General features: G+C 50.1%; 1 protein-coding gene across 1 annotated transcript; it reads left to right on the forward strand.

Annotated features, from left to right (window-relative positions):
• Positions 1–107: 107 nt before the first annotated feature.
• LOC131190453 (major histocompatibility complex class I-related gene protein-like) lies at positions 108–20,501 on the forward strand. Its single transcript, XM_058167776.1, has 7 exons — positions 108–239; positions 3,281–3,525; positions 4,945–5,227; positions 10,212–10,487; positions 11,412–11,693; positions 12,124–12,195; positions 15,269–20,501. The coding sequence occupies exons 1-7, from the start codon at positions 167–169 to the stop codon at positions 15,400–15,402; spliced, it is 1,365 nt and encodes a 454-aa protein (XP_058023759.1). The 5' UTR covers positions 108–166; the 3' UTR covers positions 15,403–20,501.
• The last annotated feature ends 470 nt before the right edge of the window (positions 20,502–20,971 follow it).

The raw sequence follows: 20,971 nt of genomic DNA on the forward strand, positions 1-20,971 counted from the left end.
TTTGGAAGGAGGTGGGGTTGGAGAACTTCAGCCCCGGAGAGTCACCGCTGCGCGGCGCGAAAGGCGGAGCGCGGGAGAAAAGGGGAGGGATAACAGGGGCGGGGCTTTAGGCATACCTCGGCATACTTCGCTGGTTGCAGGTAAAAGCGCGCGTGGCTGGAGGGCGATGCGGCAGCCGTGGGCGCCTCTCCTGCTCCTGGGAGCGGTGCTGGGGGCCTCCTTGCAGAGGGGCTGCTGCGGTGAGTTCCTGGAAGGACTTGCGACCCGGAGGGGAGAAAGCAGAAAGAGGAGGGGGAGCCTGTCCTGAGCTGGGTCTCTCCCCCTTTTAAGTTCCTTTCCTTTCGTGTTTCGTTAGGTCGTATAAAACCTTTTGGTATTTCATTGGTAATCAACTCCTATTTGTATTTAGGAGAAACTAGCGGAATAGAGAGCGAAAGGCTCTTCGGACAGCGAAAACCCAGCCAGGTTTGAGTTATGGATTATCCTGGGACTGGTCTGATTGATATGTTGTTTGGGGGGTGGGTGGGGGGAGCAAGGACAGCAGAGGGCCATAGGAAAAGTGGTTGCATCAGGAGAGTTGGAGGACAGGCAGGAGGGGCTAAAAAAAGAGGAGCTTTGCTTGTAGAAAAGTTGCAGCCTTGTTTTATTTTATTTTATTTTTTATTTTCCCAGCACGGAGACAGAATGGGCCTCCGTCGCCCGCAGCCACCCGGCTCAGCCGATTTACAGCCAGCTTTCCTCCTCCCTGGCCCTACTAAGGCCAATGGCCCCTGCCCATTCGCCCAGACACCGGGCCTTTGGCTGCAAGGGGCAAATAGCCCCCAGCCAATCCGGTGCCAGGCAGAAGCAATGGTGCTGGGAGTGGGGGTGGGGGCAGCATGCAATGATCACAGAGACTGGGGCGGGGGAGCCACTGGGGGGCAGACCTGCGAGATTGTGTTGGCGGGACCAGGGAGGGAGGGGCGCCTCTAAGGGGCTTCGCAAAGATGGCTTGGCTCACAAGTCAGTCAGATCTAACGAAAGGGGAGGGGGAGCAAGGCGGCATGGCTTCTACACCAGACTAACAGAGGTGCGGTACAGCTTCTGGCATTGCAGGGGTGTGGAGTTGGAGGGAGGGGGCGCGCATCAGGAAAACAGGTGGCGCGCGATGGGGGGGGGGGAGCCAATTTATCCATTAGGCATCAGGCTGGAGTGGCAATGGTGCCCCCTACCACCACGTGCCACCTCCATTCAACTCCAGCCCCTCCCCTGCAATGCCATAAGCCACACCTCTGTTCCCGCACCACCTCTGTTTACCTGCTGCCACAGGCACACCCTGAAAGTCACACACCACGCAATGCCAGACTTGCTCCTCAACCCGTTTTCTCCCTCCTCTTTCCTCTCCTGGGCTGGCAAAGGGGCGGGGCTCCCTGCCATGGAATCCACTCTGATGAGCAAACAATGCCACCTAGACCCGTTCCAGTCCGGTTTCCGGCCCGGTTACAGCACTGAGACGGCTTTGATCGCGTTGGTGGATGATCTCTGGAGGGCCAGGGATAGGGGCTGTTCCTCTGCCCTGGTCCTATTAGACCTTTCAGCGGCTTTTGATACCATCGACCATGGTATCCTGCTGCGCCGGTTGGAGGGATTGGGAGTGGGAGGCACCGTTTATCGGTGGTTCTCCTCCTATCTCTCTGACCGGTCGCAGACAGTGTTGACAGGGGGACAGATGTCGGCCCCGAGGCGCCTCACTTGTGGGGTGCCGCAGGGGTCGATTCTCTCGCCCCTTCTGTTCAACATCTATATGAAGCCGCTGGGTGAGATCATCAGTGGCTTCGGTGTGAGGTACCAGCTATACGCTGATGACACCCAGCTGTACTTTTCCACACCGGGCCACCCCAATGAAGCTATCGAAGTGCTGTCCCGGTGTTTGGAAGCCGTACGGGTCTGGATGGGGAGAAACAGGCTCAAGCTCAATCCCTCCAAGACAGAGTGGCTGTGGATGCCGGCATCCCGGTACAGTCAGCTGAGTCCACGGCTGACTGTTGGGGGCAAGTCATTGGCCCCGATGGAGAGGGTGCGCAACTTGGGCGTCCTCCTGGATGAACGGCTGTCTTTTGAAGATCACTTGACGGCCTTCTCCAGGAGAGCTTTCCACCAGGTTCGCCTGGTACGCCAGTTGCGCCCCTTTCTAGACCGGGATGCCTTATGCACGGTCACTCACGCCCTCGTGACGTCTCGTCTGGATTACTGCAATGCTCTTTACATGGGGCTCCCCTTGAGGGGCATCCGGAGGCTCCAGTTAGTCCAGAATGCGGCTGCGCGGGTGATAGAGGGTGCCCCTCGTGGCTCCCGTGTGACACCTATCCTGCGCAGACTGCACTGGCTACCTGTGGCCTTCCGGGTGCGCTTCAAGGTTTTGGTGACAATCTTTAAAGCGCTCCATGGCATAGGGCCGGGCTATTTACGGGACCGCCTACTGCTACTGAATACCTCTCACCGACCCGTGCGCTCTCACAGAGAGGGACTCCTCAGGGTGCCGTCAGCTAGGCAGTGCCGTCTGGCGACACCCAGGGGAAGGGCCTTCTCTGTGGGGGCTCCCACCCTCTGGAACGAACTCCCTCCAGGACTTCGTCAACTTCCGGACCTCCGAACCTTCCGTCGCAAGCTTAAAACACACTTATTCATCTGCGCGGGACTGGATTAGATTTTAAATTTACTGGTTTTAAATGGGTTTTTATTATTTATACTGTTTTTAACAATTCGGCTATGGAATAAGTTTTTTACGTGTCATTTTAGTTTGTATTTATATGTATTTTTAATTGCCTGTGAACCGCCCTGAGTCCCTAGGGAGATAGGGCGGTATATAAATGTGAAAAATAAATAAATAAATAAATAAAACCTGGAAATGGACCAGAGCCCAGGGGAGGGCTGGGCTGCCTCTCTGGAGCAGCCAGGTCTCTAACTCTAACAAGGAAGCTCCAGGTCAGTCCTCCGTGTGTGCTGGTGACACTCCCTGTGTGGTTGGTGAGGGAGATTCTGATCTGAATCAGGCACACAAGCAGCTGGCTGGGAATCTTGGGGGCCCAGAAAAGCTACAGGGGTACCTTAACCAGAGGTGAGCCTGTCCAGATGTTTGTAAGGTCAGCCAAGGGATGCTGGGGCTTCTTCCTTAGCTTTAAAGGCAGATACCTTCCCAAGCAGAGCAGAAGGAGGGCAGCTGGGGGACAATAAAGTCTCAGAGGGGATGGAGCTGCAGCATAGACCTCCTCATTCTCTCTCCTCCCTCCTCCCTCTCCAGGCTCCCTCTTACACTCCCTGTCCTACTTCTACCTGCAACTGCCAGAGCCCAGCCAGGGGCTGCCTCAGTTCTTCATTAGAGGCTACTTGGATGACCAGCCCATCGCTCGCTTTGACAGCCTCACCAGGAAGATGGAGATTCTGGTGCCTTGGATGGAGGAGGAGGAGAAGGAGAGATTTCTGGCCCTGAGCGGATCTCCAGAGCTGGCCAGGAGAAGTTATCAAAACTGGACCACCAGGCTGAAGGTGAGCAAAGCCAGTGAGATCTTTGGCCAGCAGTGCCTGCAGGGGACATAATAGTGAGATTTTCCTGAGCCACGGTGGTGCAGTTGTTAGAATGCAGTACTGCAGGCCACTTCTGCTGACTAATGCCTGCCTGCAATTTGGCAGTTTAAATCTCACCAGGCTCAATGTTGACACAGCCTTCCATCCTTCTGAGGTGGGTAAAATGAGGACCCAGATTGTTGGGGCAAGTCATTGGCCCCGATGGAGAGGGTGCGCAACTTACGTCCTCCTGGATGAACGGCTGTCTTTTGAAGATCACTTGACGGCCTTCTCCAGGAGAGCTTTCCACCAGGTTCGCCTGGTACGCCAGTTGCGCCCCTTTCTAGTCCGGGATGCCTTATGCACGGTCACTCACGCCCTCGTGACGTCTCGTCTGGATTACTGCAATGCTCTTTACATGGGGCTCCCCTTGAGGGGCATCCGGAGGCTCCAGTTAGTCCAGAATGCGGCTGCGCGGGTGATAGAGGGTGCCCCTCGTGGCTCCCGTGTGACACCTATCCTGCGCAGACTGCACTGGCTACCTGTGGCCTTCCGGGTGCGCTTCAAGGTTGCGCTCCATGGCATAGGGCCGGGCTATTTACGGGACCGCCTACTGCTACCGAATACCTCTCACCGACCCGTGCGCTCTCACAGAGGGACTCCTCAGGTGCCGTCAGCTAGGCAGTGCCGTCTGGCGACACCCAGGGGAAGGGCCTTCTCTGTGGGGGCTCCCACCCTCTGGAACGAACTCCCTCCAGGACTTCGTCAACTTCCGGACCTCCGAACCTTCCGTCGCAAGCTTAAAACACACTTATTCATCTGCGCGGGACTGGATTAGATTTTAAATTTACTGGTTTTAAATGGGTTTTTATTATTTATACTGTTTTTAACAATTCGGCTATGGAATAAGTTTTTTACGTGTCATTTTAGTTTGTATTTATATGTATTTTTAATTGCCTGTGAACCGCCCTGAGTCCCTAGGGAGATAGGGCGGTATATAAATGTGAAAAATAAATAAATAAATAAATAAAACCTGGGAATGGACCAGAGCCCAGGGGGGGAGGGGCTGGGCTGCCTCTCTGGAGAGCAGCCAGGTCTCTAACTCTAACAAGGAAGCTCCAGGTCAGTCCTCCGTGTGTGCTGGTGACACTCCCTGTGTGGTTGGTGAGGGAGATTCTGATCTGAATCAGGCACACAAGCAGCTGGCTGGGAATCTTGGGGGCCCAGAAAAGCTACAGGGGTACCTTAACCAGAGGTGAGCCTGTCCAGATGTTTGTAAGGTCAGCCAAGGGATGCTGGGGCTTCTTCCTTAGCTTTAAAGGCAGATACCTTCCCAAGCAGAGCAGAAGGAGGGCAGCTGGGGGACAATAAAGTCTCAGAGGGGATGGAGCTGCAGCATAGACCTCCTCATTCTCTCTCCTCCCTCCTCCCTCTCCAGGCTCCCTCTTACACTCCCTGTCCTACTTCTACCTGCAACTGCCAGAGCCCAGCCAGGGGCTGCCTCAGTTCTTCATTAGAGGCTACTTGGATGACCAGCCCATCGCTCGCTTTGACAGCCTCACCAGGAAGATGGAGATTCTGGTGCCTTGGATGGAGGAGGAGGAGAAGGAGAGATTTCTGGCCCCTGAACGGATCTTCAGAGCTGGCCTGGAGAAGTTATCAAAACTGGACCACCAGGCTGAAGGTGAGCAAAGCCAGTGAGATCTTTGGCCAGCAGTGCCTGCAGGGGACATAATAGTGAGATTTTCCTGAGCCACGGTGGTGCAGTTGTTAGAATGCAGTACTGCAGGCCACTTCTGCTGACTAATGCCTGCCTGCAATTTGGCAGTTTAAATCTCACCAGGCTCAATGTTGACTCAGCCTTCCATCCTTCTGAGGTGGGTAAAATGAGGACCCAGATTGTTGGGGGCAAGAGGCTGACTCTGTAAACCTCTTAGAGAGGTTTGTAAAGCATAAGTGTAAGTGCTTGCTTGCTTCTTTCCTGAAAAGGAAAGACACCCCACTTCTAACTCCCTGACTCCCAATTATCTCTCTCACCTAGAAATTCTTCATGGCCTGACCCCAGTTGAAAAGGGTAAACTGAAGCAGAAGATTTTTCTCCTTGTGTGATAAAGAGGGGAGGGAGAAATTGGGTTTCTCTTCCCAGGTGGGAAGGGGGCTACGGTATAATCCCTGAATGGTGGTCTCGGGCTGACTCACCAGGCTCCTCCGGTCCCTCGGCGTGCTGTATTATCTGCTTGGCTGTCGCTGGAGAGGTCTCTGGATCCTCTCGGATATGCGGCAGCCGAGAACGGGCCGAGGAAAGGAGCGGCGGTCCGGAAGAGGGCGGCCATCTTTAGGGTGTGAGGACGCGAGGGAGGCCTGCTGTTTGTTGCGGGCTCCGGCCCTGACTTCGGCCCTGCTCCAGCGGCGATCTTGGCCAGGCTCCAGCAGCGTGAGACCTCGGCGATCCCGGCCTGGCTCCAGCAGCGTGAATTCGGCCTAATTCCAGCTGGCATGAATTCCGGCCCATTTCGCCTGTTTGTGGGCCCGCCAGCTCCATCGGCGCTTAGTCGCGCCCGGCGAGGCCTTGTGGGCTGCGAGGCGCCGGTCCAGCGGCGTCCTGTACTTGGCAGCCCCATCGGCGATGGGCGTGGTGAGGCCGCGGTGGGAGAGGAGGCCGGAGCCGAGGCTGAGGTTTGTCCCCCTCTTCTGGCATTTTACATCGCATTTTACATCGCGTTTTGTCCATCGGCCCTTTGTGGCATGGCCTACCTTCCACCCTCCCCCCCTTTCACCGGACTTCTGATCATCTAAGCTGGTGGTCATGCACGTTTATCCGCGGGTTTTTGGACTGGACTGGACTGGATTGGACTGGATTGGACTGGTCTAGGGACTCTGACAGACCGATAGTCATTTCTACTTTATTAAGAGCTGGTTGTAGAAACGTTTTCCATAGGTTTACCATGGAGACTGCCGGCCTGTCTGTTCCTGCTTTATCACCTTTATCTGGTTCCAGTTCCATCTGTCCTCCTTGTCAACTGGACATCCGTCGGAAGATCCACCGTTTTTACCATCTGGGACTTTACCATCTTAGCATCCTTCGCCGATTCGCACTTTTCTATGCGCTACACTGTACACGAACTCTTGCGCCTGCGAGGTGCCCCCGCCTCGCAGGAATGGCCCGCTTCGCTACCAAGGGCCGGCCTCAATGACGGGTCTTGGGACCCACAGAGGTGGCATGCGAAAAGAAAGAGCCTTTGGGGTTTTTTAGGTAGGGTATTTTTAAGGGGTGGGAGGATTAGGGCGGGTGATGGGGGTAGCCCGTCGGGAGGGAAAACAGCCCCAGCGCGTGCTTGTGGCGACTATCTAATGGGTTCGGAGGTTATGGGGGGGGAATGTGTTCCTTTGTGTGAGGGTGAGTCCATCTGCACGGTAAGTGGGAGGGGCAGATATGGCGGTAGGGGGGGATCGTATCGGTTCAGGGGGTCACGCGTTCGATGTATGCAGGCGATCGCGTGCCCCGATCCCTCTGACTTCTCCCGTTCCCCGGATGGTCAAGACCCTCAGAGCCTGGGCCTTCGTCTTATGTTATGCAACGCACGGTCCGTGGCCAATAAGGCCCCCCTAATACATGATCTTATCCAGGGGGGTGCCGCGGATCTTATAGGCGTTATGGAAACCTGGTTGGGCACTGAAGGGGGCGTGCCCCTGGTTGAGATGTGCCCACCGGGTTTCCATGCATTCCATCAGCCAAGGGCCCAGGGTAGGGGTGGGGGGGTGGCGGTTGTTATTAAAGAGAGTCTAGAGCCGAGGGAGACCACTGTACCTCAGATTGCTGGATGTGAATCCCTCTTTGTGAGGTGGGGTCATAGTTGTCAGATGGGCTTGCTGGTCACGTACCTGGCTCCTTGCTGCGTGACAGCTGCCCTGCCCGAGCTCCTGGAAGTGCTTGCCGGGGTGGCAGTGGAGACCCCCAGACTTTTAGTCATGGGGGACTTTAACTTGCCATCTACCGGCTCGTCATCGACAGTGGCTCGGGAGTTCATGGCTTCCATGACAGCCCTGGACCTGACGCAAGTAGTGGATGGCCCCACTCACATCAGGGGAGGTACACTGGACCTCATTTTTATCTCTGGTCAGTGGTTGAAGGATCTGGATTTGAGAGATGTAGTCACAGAGCCTTTGTCATGGTCAGATCACTCTCTCCTTCGCCTGGACTTTCTGACCGCTACTCAACACCGCAGGGAGACGGAACCGTTACGTTGGTTCCGTCCCAGGCGCCTGATGGACCCGGAGAGGTTCCAGACGGAGCTTGGGCCACTTCCTGAGGGTCTGGCTCACGGCACGGCAGAGGAACTAGCCGCAGCCTGGGAACGGGCTGCGGCTGGGGCCTTAGACCGTGTCGTGCCTCTGCGGCCTCTGACCCGGCGCAGATCCCAACCGGCTCCCTGGTTCTCCGAGGAGCTGAGGGGGATGAAACGCCGGAGAAGATGCCTAGAGAGCTCTTGGAGGTCTAGCCATTCAGAAGCTGATCGGACACTAGTTAGGTCCTATACTAGAACCTACCTAGTGGCACTGAGGGATGCGAGGCGTTGCTACGCCTCCTCCCTCATTGCGTCGGCAGATAACCGTCCGGCCGCCCTGTTTTGGGTGGCCCGCTCCCTCCTTCACCAGGGGGAGCGGGATGACCCGTTGCAGGGACGTGCCGAGGAGTTTAACGGTTATCTATACGATAAAATCGTTCAGCTTCGAGACGGCCTGGACCAAAATTGCGATGATTCAGACGGAGCGTCTGAGGGTGGTCTTGGTGATATTGTCTGGGATGAGTTTGACCCTGTGGCTCCCGAGGACATGGACAGGTTGTTGGGCAGGTTGAATGCCACCACGTGTTTACTGGACCCGTGCCCCTCCTGGTTGGTGCTGGCCACTCGGGAGGTGACACGAGGCTGGCTCCAGGCGATTACGAGTGCCTCCTTTTTGGAGGGAGTCTTTCCGGCCGCCTTGAAAGAGACGGCAGTGAGGCCCCTCCTCAAGAAGCCCTCCCTGGACCCGGCTGTTCTAGGTAATTATCGTCCGGTCTCCAACCTTCGCTTTGTGGCGAAGGTTGTAGAGAGTATGGTGGCATATCAGTTTCCCCTGCACCTGGATGAAACTGTCTATCTAGACCAGTTCCAGTCCGGTTTCCGGCCCGGTTACAGCACTGAGATGGCTTTGGTCGCATTGGTGGATGATCTCTGGAGGGCCAGGGATAGGGGTTGTTCCTCTGCCCTGGTCCTATTAGACCTCTCAGCGGCTTTCGATACCATCAACCATGGTATCCTGCTGCGCCGGTTGGAGGGATTGGGAGTGGGAGGCACCGTTTATCGGTGGTTCTCCTCCTACCTCTCCGACCGGTCGCAGACGGTGTTGACAGGAGGGCAGAGGTCGGCTCCAAGGCACCTCACGTGTGGGGTGCCGCAGGGGTCGATTCTCTCACCCCTCCTGTTCAACATCTATATGAAGCCACTGGGTGAGATCATCAGTGGTTTCAGTGTGAGGTACCAGCTGTACGCTGATGACACCCAGCTGTACTTTTCCACACCGGACCACCCCAATGAAGCTATCGAAGTGCTGTCCCGGTGTTTGGAAGCCGTACGGGTCTGGATGGGGAGAAACAGGCTCAAGCTCAATCCCTCCAAGACTGAGTGGCTGTGGGTGCCGGCATCCCGGTACAGTCAGCTGAGTCCACGGCTGACTGTTGGGGGCGAGTCATTGGCCCCGATGGAGAGGGTGCGCAACTTGGGCGTTCTCCTGGATGAACGGCTGTCTCTTGAAGATCACTTGACGGCCGTCTCCAGGAGAGCTTTCCACCAGGTTCGCCTGGTGCGCCAGTTGCGCCCCTTTCTAGACCGGGATGCCTTATACACGGTCACTCGTGACATCTCGTCTGGATTACTGCAATGCTCTCTACATGGGGCTCCCCTTGAGGGGCATCCGGAGGCTCCAGTTAGTCCAGAATGCGGCTGCGCGGGTGATAGAGGGAGCCCCTCGTGGCTCCCGCGTGACACCTATCCTGCGCAGACTGCACTGGCTACCTGTGGCCTTCCGGGTGCGCTTCAAGGTTTTGGTGACAATCTTTAAAGCGCTCCATGGCATAGGGCCGGGTTACTTACGGGACGCCTGCTGCTACCGAATACCTCTCACCGACCCGTCCGCTCTCACAGAGAGGGACTCCTCAGGGTGCCGTCGGCTAGGCAGTGCCGTCTGGCGACACCCAGGGGAAGGGCCTTCTCTGTGGGGGCTCCCACCCTCTGGAACGAACTCCCTCCAGGACTTCGTCAACTTCCGGACCTCCGAACCTTTCATCGCGAGCTCAAAACACACCTATTTATTTGCGCAGGGCTGGGTTAGTTTTTTAAATTTATTGGTTTTAATGGGGTTTTTAGTATTTATATTGTTTTAATAATTTGGCTATTGAATAAGTTTTTTATGTGTTATTTTAAATTGTATTTATATGTTTGTTTTTAATTGCCTGTGAACCGCCCTGAGTCCCTAGGGAGATAGGGCGGTATATAAACCTGAAAAATAAATAAATAAATAAATAAATAAATAAATAAATAAATAAATAAATAAATAAATAATGCTTTCTAAGGAGAGGCATCCTGGAGCCTTTTCATTCACATCCATTCTCTCTGGCTCTCTTTCAGGGCTTCACACCTGGCAGGTAATTTGGGGCTGTGAGCTCAGAGAAGATGGGAGCAAAGGAGGGTTTTTGAACTACAGCTACGATGGGATGGACTTTATCAGCTTTGACAAAGAGACCCTCAGATGGGTGGCAGCTCAGACCCAGGCAGAGAAGGTCAAGGAGAAATGGGAGGAGGATCCAGGATGGTCCCAGAGAAACAAAGTCTACCTGGAGGAGGCCTGCATTGAGTGGCTGCGGAGATACCTGTCCTACAAGAACAAGACTCAGGAGAGGACAGGTGAGTGGCAAAGTCTCTGCGCATGTTTCTATAGGCTTCCCCTCCTCATATTATCCTAAACCATCTTTTAAACTAAAGACAGAAAAGAGTCAGTAAATATCCCGCATCTCCCATTGCAGAAACAAAATAATGTTTAATGTCCCCCTCCCCGAAAAAAGAGGACTTCAAAGAAAAAGAAACTACCCGAGCAAGAAGTTCATCATGAAGGTCTCTTTCCATTTCCCTGAGAAAATCTTGCAAAGCAGAAGAAAACGAGGAAAAGATGAGTCTGGTCCTGATTTCTATCAGAAAGAACCTGACCAAATTCCATTGGACTCAATCCCCACATTGAGATTTATTTTGTTCCGAGTGAGAGCTTTACCCCAAATTCTATGTACTCCTTTGACAAAGAAATCTAAACAGCTTCAGTGCCTCATCTTGGAGGCTCCCACAGGTTCAGAATGTCAAGGTTCCAGAAATACCTCTTCTGCGTAAAAGAAACTCAGAGACATTTCTTTTCCAGAGTTCTTTACTAGCATGAGGAGACTGGCACACGATGAGTGCAATTCCAAAACTGAAGTTCCGGATTCTTTTCCCAGTTATACAAACCCCAAGAGTCCCACCCCCCTGACCCCTTTGATGGTCACATGGTCCCACGTTCTTCCAGTTCATTCGAATATCTTCTTGCCACTCTTCCTGCAGACGTTAACACCATCCGACCTTGACCGCTTGAAGAATGTTACCATACCCCTCAACCCCCCCTCCTCCCCTCAGGGGAAAAATGTGGCAGCGTCTGGAACCCTAAAGTCTAATATGGTTTCCAGGCCTGACACAGGCGAGGAGAGGGAGCAGAGGGAGAGGATGGCCAGATGAGGTCTTGATATATAAATCACTTTGCCAGAAACACTCAGAATCCTGGGAATTGTGTTGTTGCTGTTTCTGCAGAGCCTCCGGTGGGGAAGGTGACTCGCAAGAATGGCAGCCTGGAGGTCCTCACATGCCAGGCCTTTGGCTTCTATCCCAAGGAGATCCAGACCACCTGGACCAGAGATGGAGAAGTCTGCCAGAATGAGACCCTCCAAAGAAACGTGGCCCCCAACTCAGATGGGACCTATTACTTCTGGCTCAGCATTAAGATCGACCCCAAGGAGAGGGACCATTTTTGGTGTCACCTGGAGCACAAGGGCTTGCAGGAGCCCCTGGTCTTGGCATGGGAAGAGAAAACAGGTAGGAGACTGAGAGGTTGTGATGTGTAGAAGTAGATTTTCCATCAATGTTTGAAATGCTACCGTATGAAGGGAGATAGTTTTCTCTGCGCCCTCTCATGTTTTCAGGTGTAGGAAATATAGTCCTGCATTTAGCGATATGAGAGAAGTGATTTCTGTCAGGGGAGTTGGAAGTGGTATCTTAATATCAAAGGCATGAAGATACGATACATGATGATGTATGAGATGATAGGGGAGATGATTGGTGGTAGCTCTTCCTTCTGCCTGCCATTCGCCCCGCCCTTTTTAGCCTTGGAGGAGGAGGGGCTTCCTTCAGGTGGGGGCACTTCCTGGAGTCCAATGCAGGTTGGGAAATGCTTCCATTTCTTCAGCAGCTCCACTTCAGGGAACTCAGCATCTGTCTAATTGGAACCATCTTTCTCTTTCTTTAGCTACAATGTGGTGGATTCCTGTGGGAATTGTGGCCGCCGTGATCTTGGGACTTGGGATTCTCTTCCTGAGATGTAAGTGAAACACATCCACTGACCCCCATCCTAAGAGCAGATGTGTTTGGCAGAGCCTCCCCGAGAGAGTTTCAGCCACGATCCACACAAGACCCTTCCCCACAAACAGCATTTGGAGCAGGAATCAGAAAGGAAGAAGAAGCTATGAAGCCAGGTTTCCATTTCCTGGAAATCTCACAATGTTCCACATTCCTCTTATCTGGGAGGAATTCTCGTTCGCCTCAGGGGGCAGAGTGCAAAAATCAAGGCTCAGGTGTCCAAGGAAAATCCCTTAAATCATCTGGGAATCACTAGAATAGAATAGAATAGAATAGAATAGAATAGAATAGAATAGAATAGAATAGAATAGAATAGAATAGAATAGAATAGAATAGAATAGAATTTTTTATTGGCCAAGTGTGATTGGACACACAAGGAATTTGTCTTGGTGCATATGCTCTCAGTGTACATAAAAGAAAAGATACGTTCATCAAGGTACAACATTTACAACACAAATGATGGTCAATATATCAATATAAATCATAAGGATTGCCAGCAATAAAGTTACAGTCATAAGTGGAAAAAGATTGGTGATGGGGACAATGAGAAGATTAATAGTGCAGATTTAGTCAATAGTTTGACAGTGTTGAGGGAATTATTTTCTTAGCAGAGTGATGGCCTTCGGGAAAAAACTGTTCTTGTGTCTAGTTCAGGGGTGTCCAAACTTGGTCCCTTTAAGACTTGTGGACTTCAATTCCCAGAGTTCCTCAGCCAGCTTTGCTGGCTGAGGGACTCTGGGAGTTGAAGTCCACAAGTCTTAAAGGGACCAAGTTTGGACACCCCTGGTCTAGTTGTTCTGGTGTGCAATGCTCTGTTGTGTCGTTTTGGGGGTCGGAGTTGAAACAGTTTATGTCCAGGATGTGAGGAGTCTGTCAATATTTTCACGGCCCTCTTTTTGACTCGTGCAGTATCCAGGTCCTCAATGGAAGGCAGGTTGGTAGCCATCGTTTTTTCCTGCAGTTCTAGAAAATCCATAATCCTGGCCCTGAAGAAGATCCATGTGCCAACTTCATTTGGCAAGAGCAGGGGTGGGATTCCACCGGTTTGGACCGGTTTCAGGAAAACCGGTTCACTCTGATGATCAGCTGAGTCCACCCACCCACCCCTGCGCTTAATTTACCTTTATCTTTCCAGCTGATTAGCGCAGCAGAGCGGATTGCTGCACCTCAGCTGTTTTTATTCCCTAGCACTAATGCGGAAGGTGATTTTTTTGTTGAATTGCGCACATGCATGCAGGGTGCATCTGATATGCGTGCGTGCAATCACGAACCGGTTGTTAAACTGAAGGATCCCACCACTGGGCAAGAGGGACCTTCACGGAAGCTCTGAGGGAAGGTGGGGACTACGGAGGGAGGGACCCATGATCTCTGTCCCGGCTTGCAATCCCACTTGGGGTCAAAGGTCCAGGGCTGGAAGAAGCCACTGCTTGGTCAGCTGCAACTTAGACCAAGAGACATGAGAGGGCTTCCAGTGACGTAGGGGCTTCCAGTGACGTCACCGCTCCTGCTGGGCGCTCTAACAGGGCGCTCCGCGTTAGATCGTAAAAGTCAGTAAAACAGTATAAATCACTATTCACTGACTTTAGCATACCCCTTGGGAAAAAGGGGGTGTGCAGAGCTGCGGGGGAGTGGTAGATCTCTCCAGGGGGTTTGTTCTTAAGAGCGAATTTTTCTGGATTTGAGATCCCACCGAGCCTCGCTGTACTCCGGCTTCAAACGCGCTCCTGTTTTCTCAGGAAAAGGGAATAGGGGTCACTTCTGCTCAAAAGGACTTGTCAAATGGATTGATTTTCTAAGCAGACGGGGGATTTCACAAGTGCTCGATCTTTGAAGTAGAAACAGCACGCAAGTATCCTGACTTCCCCTTTTGAAATTGGAAACTCTTCTTTGTCTCTGCTTAACTGACCCACCCCTGTGCTTGATTTACCTTTATCTTCCCAGCTGATTAGCGCAGCAGAGCGGATTGCCGCACCTCAGCTGTTTTTATTCCCTAGCACTAATGCGGAAGGTGACTTTTTTGTTGAATTGCGCACATGCCTGCAGCGTGCATCTGGTGCGCATGCGTGCAATCATGAACCGGTTGTTAAACTGAAGGATCCCACCACTGGGCAAGAGGGACCTTCAGGGAAGCTCTGAGGGAAGGTGGGGACTAGGGAGGGAGGGACCCATGATCTCTGTCCCGGCTTGCAATCCCACTTGGGGTCAAAGGTCCAGTGGCTGGAAGAAGCCACTGCTTGGTCAGCTGCAATTCAGAGCAAGAGACATGAGAAGGAGGGTGGATGCGGGAAGTTGGGAAGGGAAGGGATATCTGATTTAGACTTAGAGTAACTTTATTGTCACTTTAAATGTACACTCATCGGCCTACATTAAAATGAAATTTTGTTGCATGCAGCTCTCAAAGGGTCACCATCTCCAATATACATTATATAAACATGAGAAAACAAATAAGTAAATACAAATATATGCATCTACCCTCATATATTATATGACAGAGATTTTATATATTTGATTTGATCTATTTATTATATAATATATTTGATCTGTTCTCTCTCTGTGTGTGTGAATAGAATGAGAATAGAATAGAATGAGAATAGAACAGAACAGAACAGAACAACAGAATTCTTTATTGCCAAGTGTAATTGGACACACAAGGAATTTGTCTTGGTGCATAGGCTCTCAGTATACATAAGAGAAAAGATATATTTGTCAAGAATCATAAGGTACAACACTTAATGATAGTCATAGGGAGACAGTCAGTATAAATCTTAAGGATACCAGCAACAAAGTTACAGTCTACAGTCATAAGTGGGAGGCGATGGCTGATCGGAACAATGAGAAGATTAATAGTAATGCAGACTTAGTAACTAGTTTGACAGTGTTGAGGGAATTATTTGTTTAGGGGTGTGTGTGTGTGTGTGTTTACAGCCAGTTATTACTATCTGAACTTCCTGGAGGTCTTGAGTCCTCTATCTCAGCCAGGAGAAGCTGCTGCCCCAGAAATAAACTAGCTCTCTTTTCTTCTTGCCTTCTCTCAGGCCGGTGGCGAAGATGCAGGAGATGGTTCCAGCCAAAGGTGACAACTTGCCCTGATCCCGTTTCTCTAGAAATGGTTCCTTCTCCTCCAATTTATGGCACAGAAGAGGAGATTCAGTCACAGCTGATGCTCTGACCTGGGTGAGCCTCACTATTGCAGAAGCCCATTTAAGAGGCTAAATTCCAAGCTTGGAAAATTACCTGGAAGACAAGACCACCTGGCTCGGTGAGGCAAGGAAATATCTTTCCAAGATAACCACGGACAGAGATGGTGGGCTGCCTGGGGTTCCTTTGGGGCTCAGCCCCTCCTGCCTGGTACTCTCCGATCAGCTGCTCGGCAGGGAAGATCCAGCCCAGCTCAGCTTCTCCAGCCCGTCAGCTGTGAGGGAAGAATATGGGGCAGGGAAGGACCCAAAAGCAAGAGTTGGGGCACCCTGAGAAAATGAGGGACGTCTCTCCAAGGAGGAGGGGAGGGAGGGCTGGAGAAACATGGGCTGTAGCTGTATCCCAAGAAATAAGCCTCCTTGATGATGATGAACTGAAGGGATAACAGGAAAGGAACTCTTAAGGGGGACGTGAGGATCCCTCTCCGAGAATTCCTCTCTTCAGGGAGAAGTTATCTCTGTGGATGAGGATTGTAAACCTTTCTCCAGGGTGGCTGCTCGCCCCCATGTCTCCCGGGGGTTGCTGTGGGACGAAGAGGGAGCTATGGGGCCCTCCCCATACAAACCACGGTGCTGAATTCCTCCATTTTTGTTAAGGTATTGAGATTTAAGAGCTGACCAACTGTACAGCTTGTGCAACTATAAAGCTGATGAAATGCAAGGCTGATGCAGTGAAGATGAATTAGCATTGGTATTGCCAGTTGTAGACTAGAAAGGGATCCACTAAAGCAGAGGTTCCCAATCTTTTTCGCCCGCGGCTCCCCCGGAAATCCGACCTGCAACTGCGCATGCGCACCAGACGCCCCAGAAATGACGCATCAGCGCCAGACCCAGCGGGCGCAGATATTCCGCGGCGCCCCCATGACGATAGCACGGCTCCCTGGGGAGCCGCGGCTCACACTTTGGGAATCACTGCACTAAAGTATTTATCACTTTAAGAGGTATAAAGGCAACCAGGAGATGGCGTATTCTCTCTCTTTGTGTTCTTGTTGCTGAGTTCTCCATGTAGAGTTAAGAAGAAGATTGACTGCTTGTCATGTGTTGTGCCTCCTCCTCCCTCCTCTCCTCAGCCAGGCCCCTCCCGTCTCCACCCAGGCCTGTTATCAGACTCCGAATCTGATAATGAAGATGAATGGCCTGTCATGCCTCCAGCCACCAGCCCTGGCCCCATGCCCAGAGAAGATGTCAGGAGTGAACAGACAAGTCCGATAAACTTCACTCCTACAGCATGTGAGCAGGGAGCCAGCCACGTTCTGGAATTACTGACAGCAGATCCAGCTGAAGAAAATTTAAAGTGGGAGGATCCTCGCTTCCGGATATCTGAGAGGCGACACCAGCAGAAGGAAGGGAGGGGCAGGCCTGGATAAATGCTGAGTCATGGAGCCACACCCCACAGCCTATATAAAGGACCTGTTTTTGGCATTCCAACCTTGAGTCAAGCAAAGTCTCATCTAGTTTGCTGATATCGGACTCTATCGCTGAAGTCACAACTTGGACTCCTGCCTGCCCTGATAAACCTCGAAGGAATTTGGCAAGCTGCAGAGGCTTCGTTGCCACGTTTGACCCGGTCGTCGGAGTGGGAGTGGGACACGACATCATGTATTTGCCAACTACGTATATTATATATCTTGTATATAAACCAGTGTTAAATGTCTAAGTCTCTATGTGCTGGGTTTTGCTCCTGAGTTGTCTCCTAATAGTAGTCACGCTGCAAATGCTGTGACAATTTTCTCTCTTTGCAGCACAAGACAACCTACGGAAGATGGAGGACCCAGAGGGCTCCCAAAGGTAATGTTTCAATGTTGCCCAGTGGAGAAGGGAAGCAACGGATGCTGAAAAGATGGCTGGGCAATTGAAGTTGTCTCTCCAGTCCAGGCCATCTTCAGATCAGGAGCAAGGGAGGCAGTGAGGATGGTCAGCCCAGGGTCTCTCTTCCAGTATTTAGGAATTTCAGAAAGTGCAGTATTTCTGTTTCCACTGTTGGAGAAAGAACATTGTTCTGTACTACTGCTGCTGCTGCTGCTGCTGCTGCTGCTGCTGCTGCTGCTGCTGCTACTACTACTACTACTACTACTACTACTACTACTATTATTATTAGGAGGAGGAGTATTGGATGTTTACATTTAGGACGGTGAGCAGTTTTGTGATTGTATTTTATTTATTAGTGATTAAACATAACTCTTAATTCCTTTTCCACCTGATGTATTTTTGTGGCCAGTTTTGTTAATTGTTGCATTAGGATGCTGAACCTCATGGCTGCTTTCAAGTCTATCTTTTAGATCTGCATGGAAGGCAGGCAGTGGTGGGATTCAGCCAGTTCGCACTACTTCGGGAGAACCGGCTGTTAATTTTCTGAGCAATTTGGTGAACTGGTTGTTGAAAGAAATCATTAGGGCAGAGAACCGGTTGTTAAATTATTTGAAACCCACCACTGAAGGCGGGTGACCCCGAAGGTCTTCCCACGGGGTCACCATTCTGGAACTTGCTCCTTAAATAAAAGTGTTTCTCTTTCCCACCTTCGGGTGTGGTTATTGGGCTTGCACGTCAGCGAAAAGAACTCCCGGTTTTCCCCAGGTAGCCTCGCAGTTTCTATGGTACTGAAGGATATGGCAATGTAAGAGAATAGATATACTGAAATAATAGGATTATTAGAAACTTGTTAATTATGCCTGTTTCCTGTAACACTGATATATATATTGTGTGCCCTTCTGTAGTTAGAACGCAAATATGCCACATGGACAAACTTCCTGGTGAAGGGAATAGCAGTAAATAGATAGAAACTTATCCTTCTATAGACATTTGTTCTATCGTAAAAGTATATGTTATACTGTTGTAAAAGTACATCCTTCCTCTTTTATCCTGCATTAAGATCTAAAACCTTCCATAAAATGCCACTCTGTTTACCACAAGAAATTGTCACATATCTCAAACTAGCAGAAGCAATCTACACACCCTTGTAGTGCTAATAGGGGACCAAGTGGCTATTTAGAAAGACAAAAAGAAGGAAAAGATAACACTACAGAGGAATGCAAATTAAGAGTTAGATTATATCACTGACCTTTATTTACAATGTTGTTGACTGAATGTAAATTAGGATACATTAAATGACTTTTACAATGTAAACAGGTTACTTCAAATATCTGTTTCAGTATAAAGAACATTGGTTTGCCTCATGCTTTGTGGAATTTCCCTCTCATGTCCTTTGTAGGTGAGCTAGGAACTTCTTACCCAGAACTTTAAACTTTGATCAAAGAATAAAAGTCTGTTACTTCAGGTTACTTCAAAGATCTGTTTCAGTATAAAGAACATTGGTTTGCCTCATGCTTTGTGGAATTTCCCTCTCATGTCCTTTGTAGGTGAGCTAGGAACTTCTTACCCAGAACTTTAACCTTTGATCAAAGAATAAAAGTCTGTTTCTTTGGTTCTGAAGCCTCAGTTTAAGTCATTGTTTTGGTTCATATTTGGCTTAAGCGTATTGCCAAACCTTACAGTACAAAAACATGGCAAAAATCCTTTACAAACAATTGACGCTTATGGAGCGACTGGACGCTTATGGAGTGACTGCAGAGAGCCAGTTTCCAGAGGAAGGAAGAGTTCACTTAAGAAAGATCATTTATTTAAAAGAGGTTAAAGAAGGGGTCTAACAAACAGGTATGGGAAACTTTCCATTGAGGGTCATTTTAAAGTGGTCTCACCACAGCAAGTGGAGAAAAAGAATCCAACCATCCCCAACTTGCAGGATAGTAATAAGTATCTGAAGCAGCAAAAGGAGAAGCTTAAGGAACAAGTGGCTGAACTGAGGGGGTCCCTGTTGAACCACCTGCCTCACCTGTTCCCTCATATCCCACCATTCCCACGGCTTTCCCAGCCACTCTCTGCTCTGCTAAGAATCTTTTGGACCCTTCAGAGATAACGGCAACCTCCCATATCCTTCCACCCTCATGCAAAAAAGAAGCAGAGCCTCTCTTAGATCAGCTCTCAAAGCAAATAGGATACCAGCAGTTAGAGTCCGAGATCAATCGGACCCAACAATGGATGGATTTCCACTATGTGAAAACTGTCAAGAGTATGAAGGTTCATCGACTGGAATTGTTGACATGTGGGGACTGTTTGGAAACTGAAACCTAGTATTTGTTTGTATGGGGCCATAAGAGACAGTTTGGAGTCTGGGCGTGGCTTAGACTTCCTGAACTGTATATAAGAGTTTGGTTTGGCCTCTGGAATTTTGGTGCCTCTGTACAATATTACCCTCTCTAGCTCTCTACTTTGTAATGATTTGCTTCTATGAATATTGCTTCTGTGTTCCTGTTTTTGTATGCTGATTTCTGCTGTATGGTATTGGGCCGGGATAACTCAGGCTGCAGAGAAGCCTGTTATTAGAACACAGAGCTTGCAATTACTGCAGGTTTGAGCCTGGCCCAAGGTTGACTCAGCCTTCCACCCTTTATAAGGTAGGTAAAATGAGGACCCAGATTGTTGGGGGGGCAATAAGTTGACTTTGTAAAAATATACAAATAGAATGAGACTATTGCCCTATACATTGTGTGTACAGCTGCGATCACACATTGCTCCCAGAAGCACGAAGCTGAAGCCTGAAGATGACGAATGAGACTTCGTCGAAACATTGCCAAGACACTTCCAATTTTACGCGGGAGAAAACCCGAATAACCAAAGACCTACATACAAACACCCGCGAAAACCTCAGAAAACAAATATATATATATATATATATATGTGTGTGTGTGTGTGTGTGTGTGTGTGTGTGTGTGTGTGTGTGTATATAACTGTCTGGTTTGGTTCTGCAACCCAAGAAGAAAGACACAGACTTCAGAGAATAATTAGAACTGCAGAAAAAATAATTGCTACCAACCTGCCTTCCACTGAGGACCTGTATACTGCACGAATCAAGAAGAGGGCTGTGAAAATATTTACAGACTCCTCGCATCCAGGACATAAACTGTTTCAACTCCTACCCTCAAAACGACGCTATAGAGCACTGCACACCAGAACAACTAGACCCAAGAACAGTTTTTTCCCGAAGGCCATCACTCTGCTAAACAAATAATTCCCTCAACACTGTAAAACTATTGACTAAATCTGCACTATTAATCTTCTCATCGTCCCCTTCACTATCTCTTTAGAATAGAATAGAATAGAATAGAATAGAATAGAATAGAATAGAATTTTTTTATTGGCCAGGTGTGATTGGACACACAAGGAATTTGTCTTGGTGCATATGCTCTCAGTGTACATAAAAGAAAAGATACGTTCATCAAGGTACAACATTTACAACACAAATGGTGGTCAATATATCAATATAAATCATAAGGATTACCAGCAACGAAGTTACAGTCATAAATGGAAAGAGATTGGTGATGGGAACGATGAGAAGATTAATAGTAGTGCAGATTTAGTAAAGAAATGTTGCTTAATTTTTAGCAGATGGTCTCGTGAGTAGGAAATCCGTAGTGAGTCACAGAGAACAATTAGAAATAAAGAAACCATTAGAGAGCATTTCACCGAGGCAGCCTTCGTCGGCGC

This window comes from Ahaetulla prasina, chromosome 2, assembly GCF_028640845.1.
Source record: "Ahaetulla prasina isolate Xishuangbanna chromosome 2, ASM2864084v1, whole genome shotgun sequence".
NCBI lineage: Eukaryota > Metazoa > Chordata > Lepidosauria > Squamata > Colubridae > Ahaetulla > Ahaetulla prasina.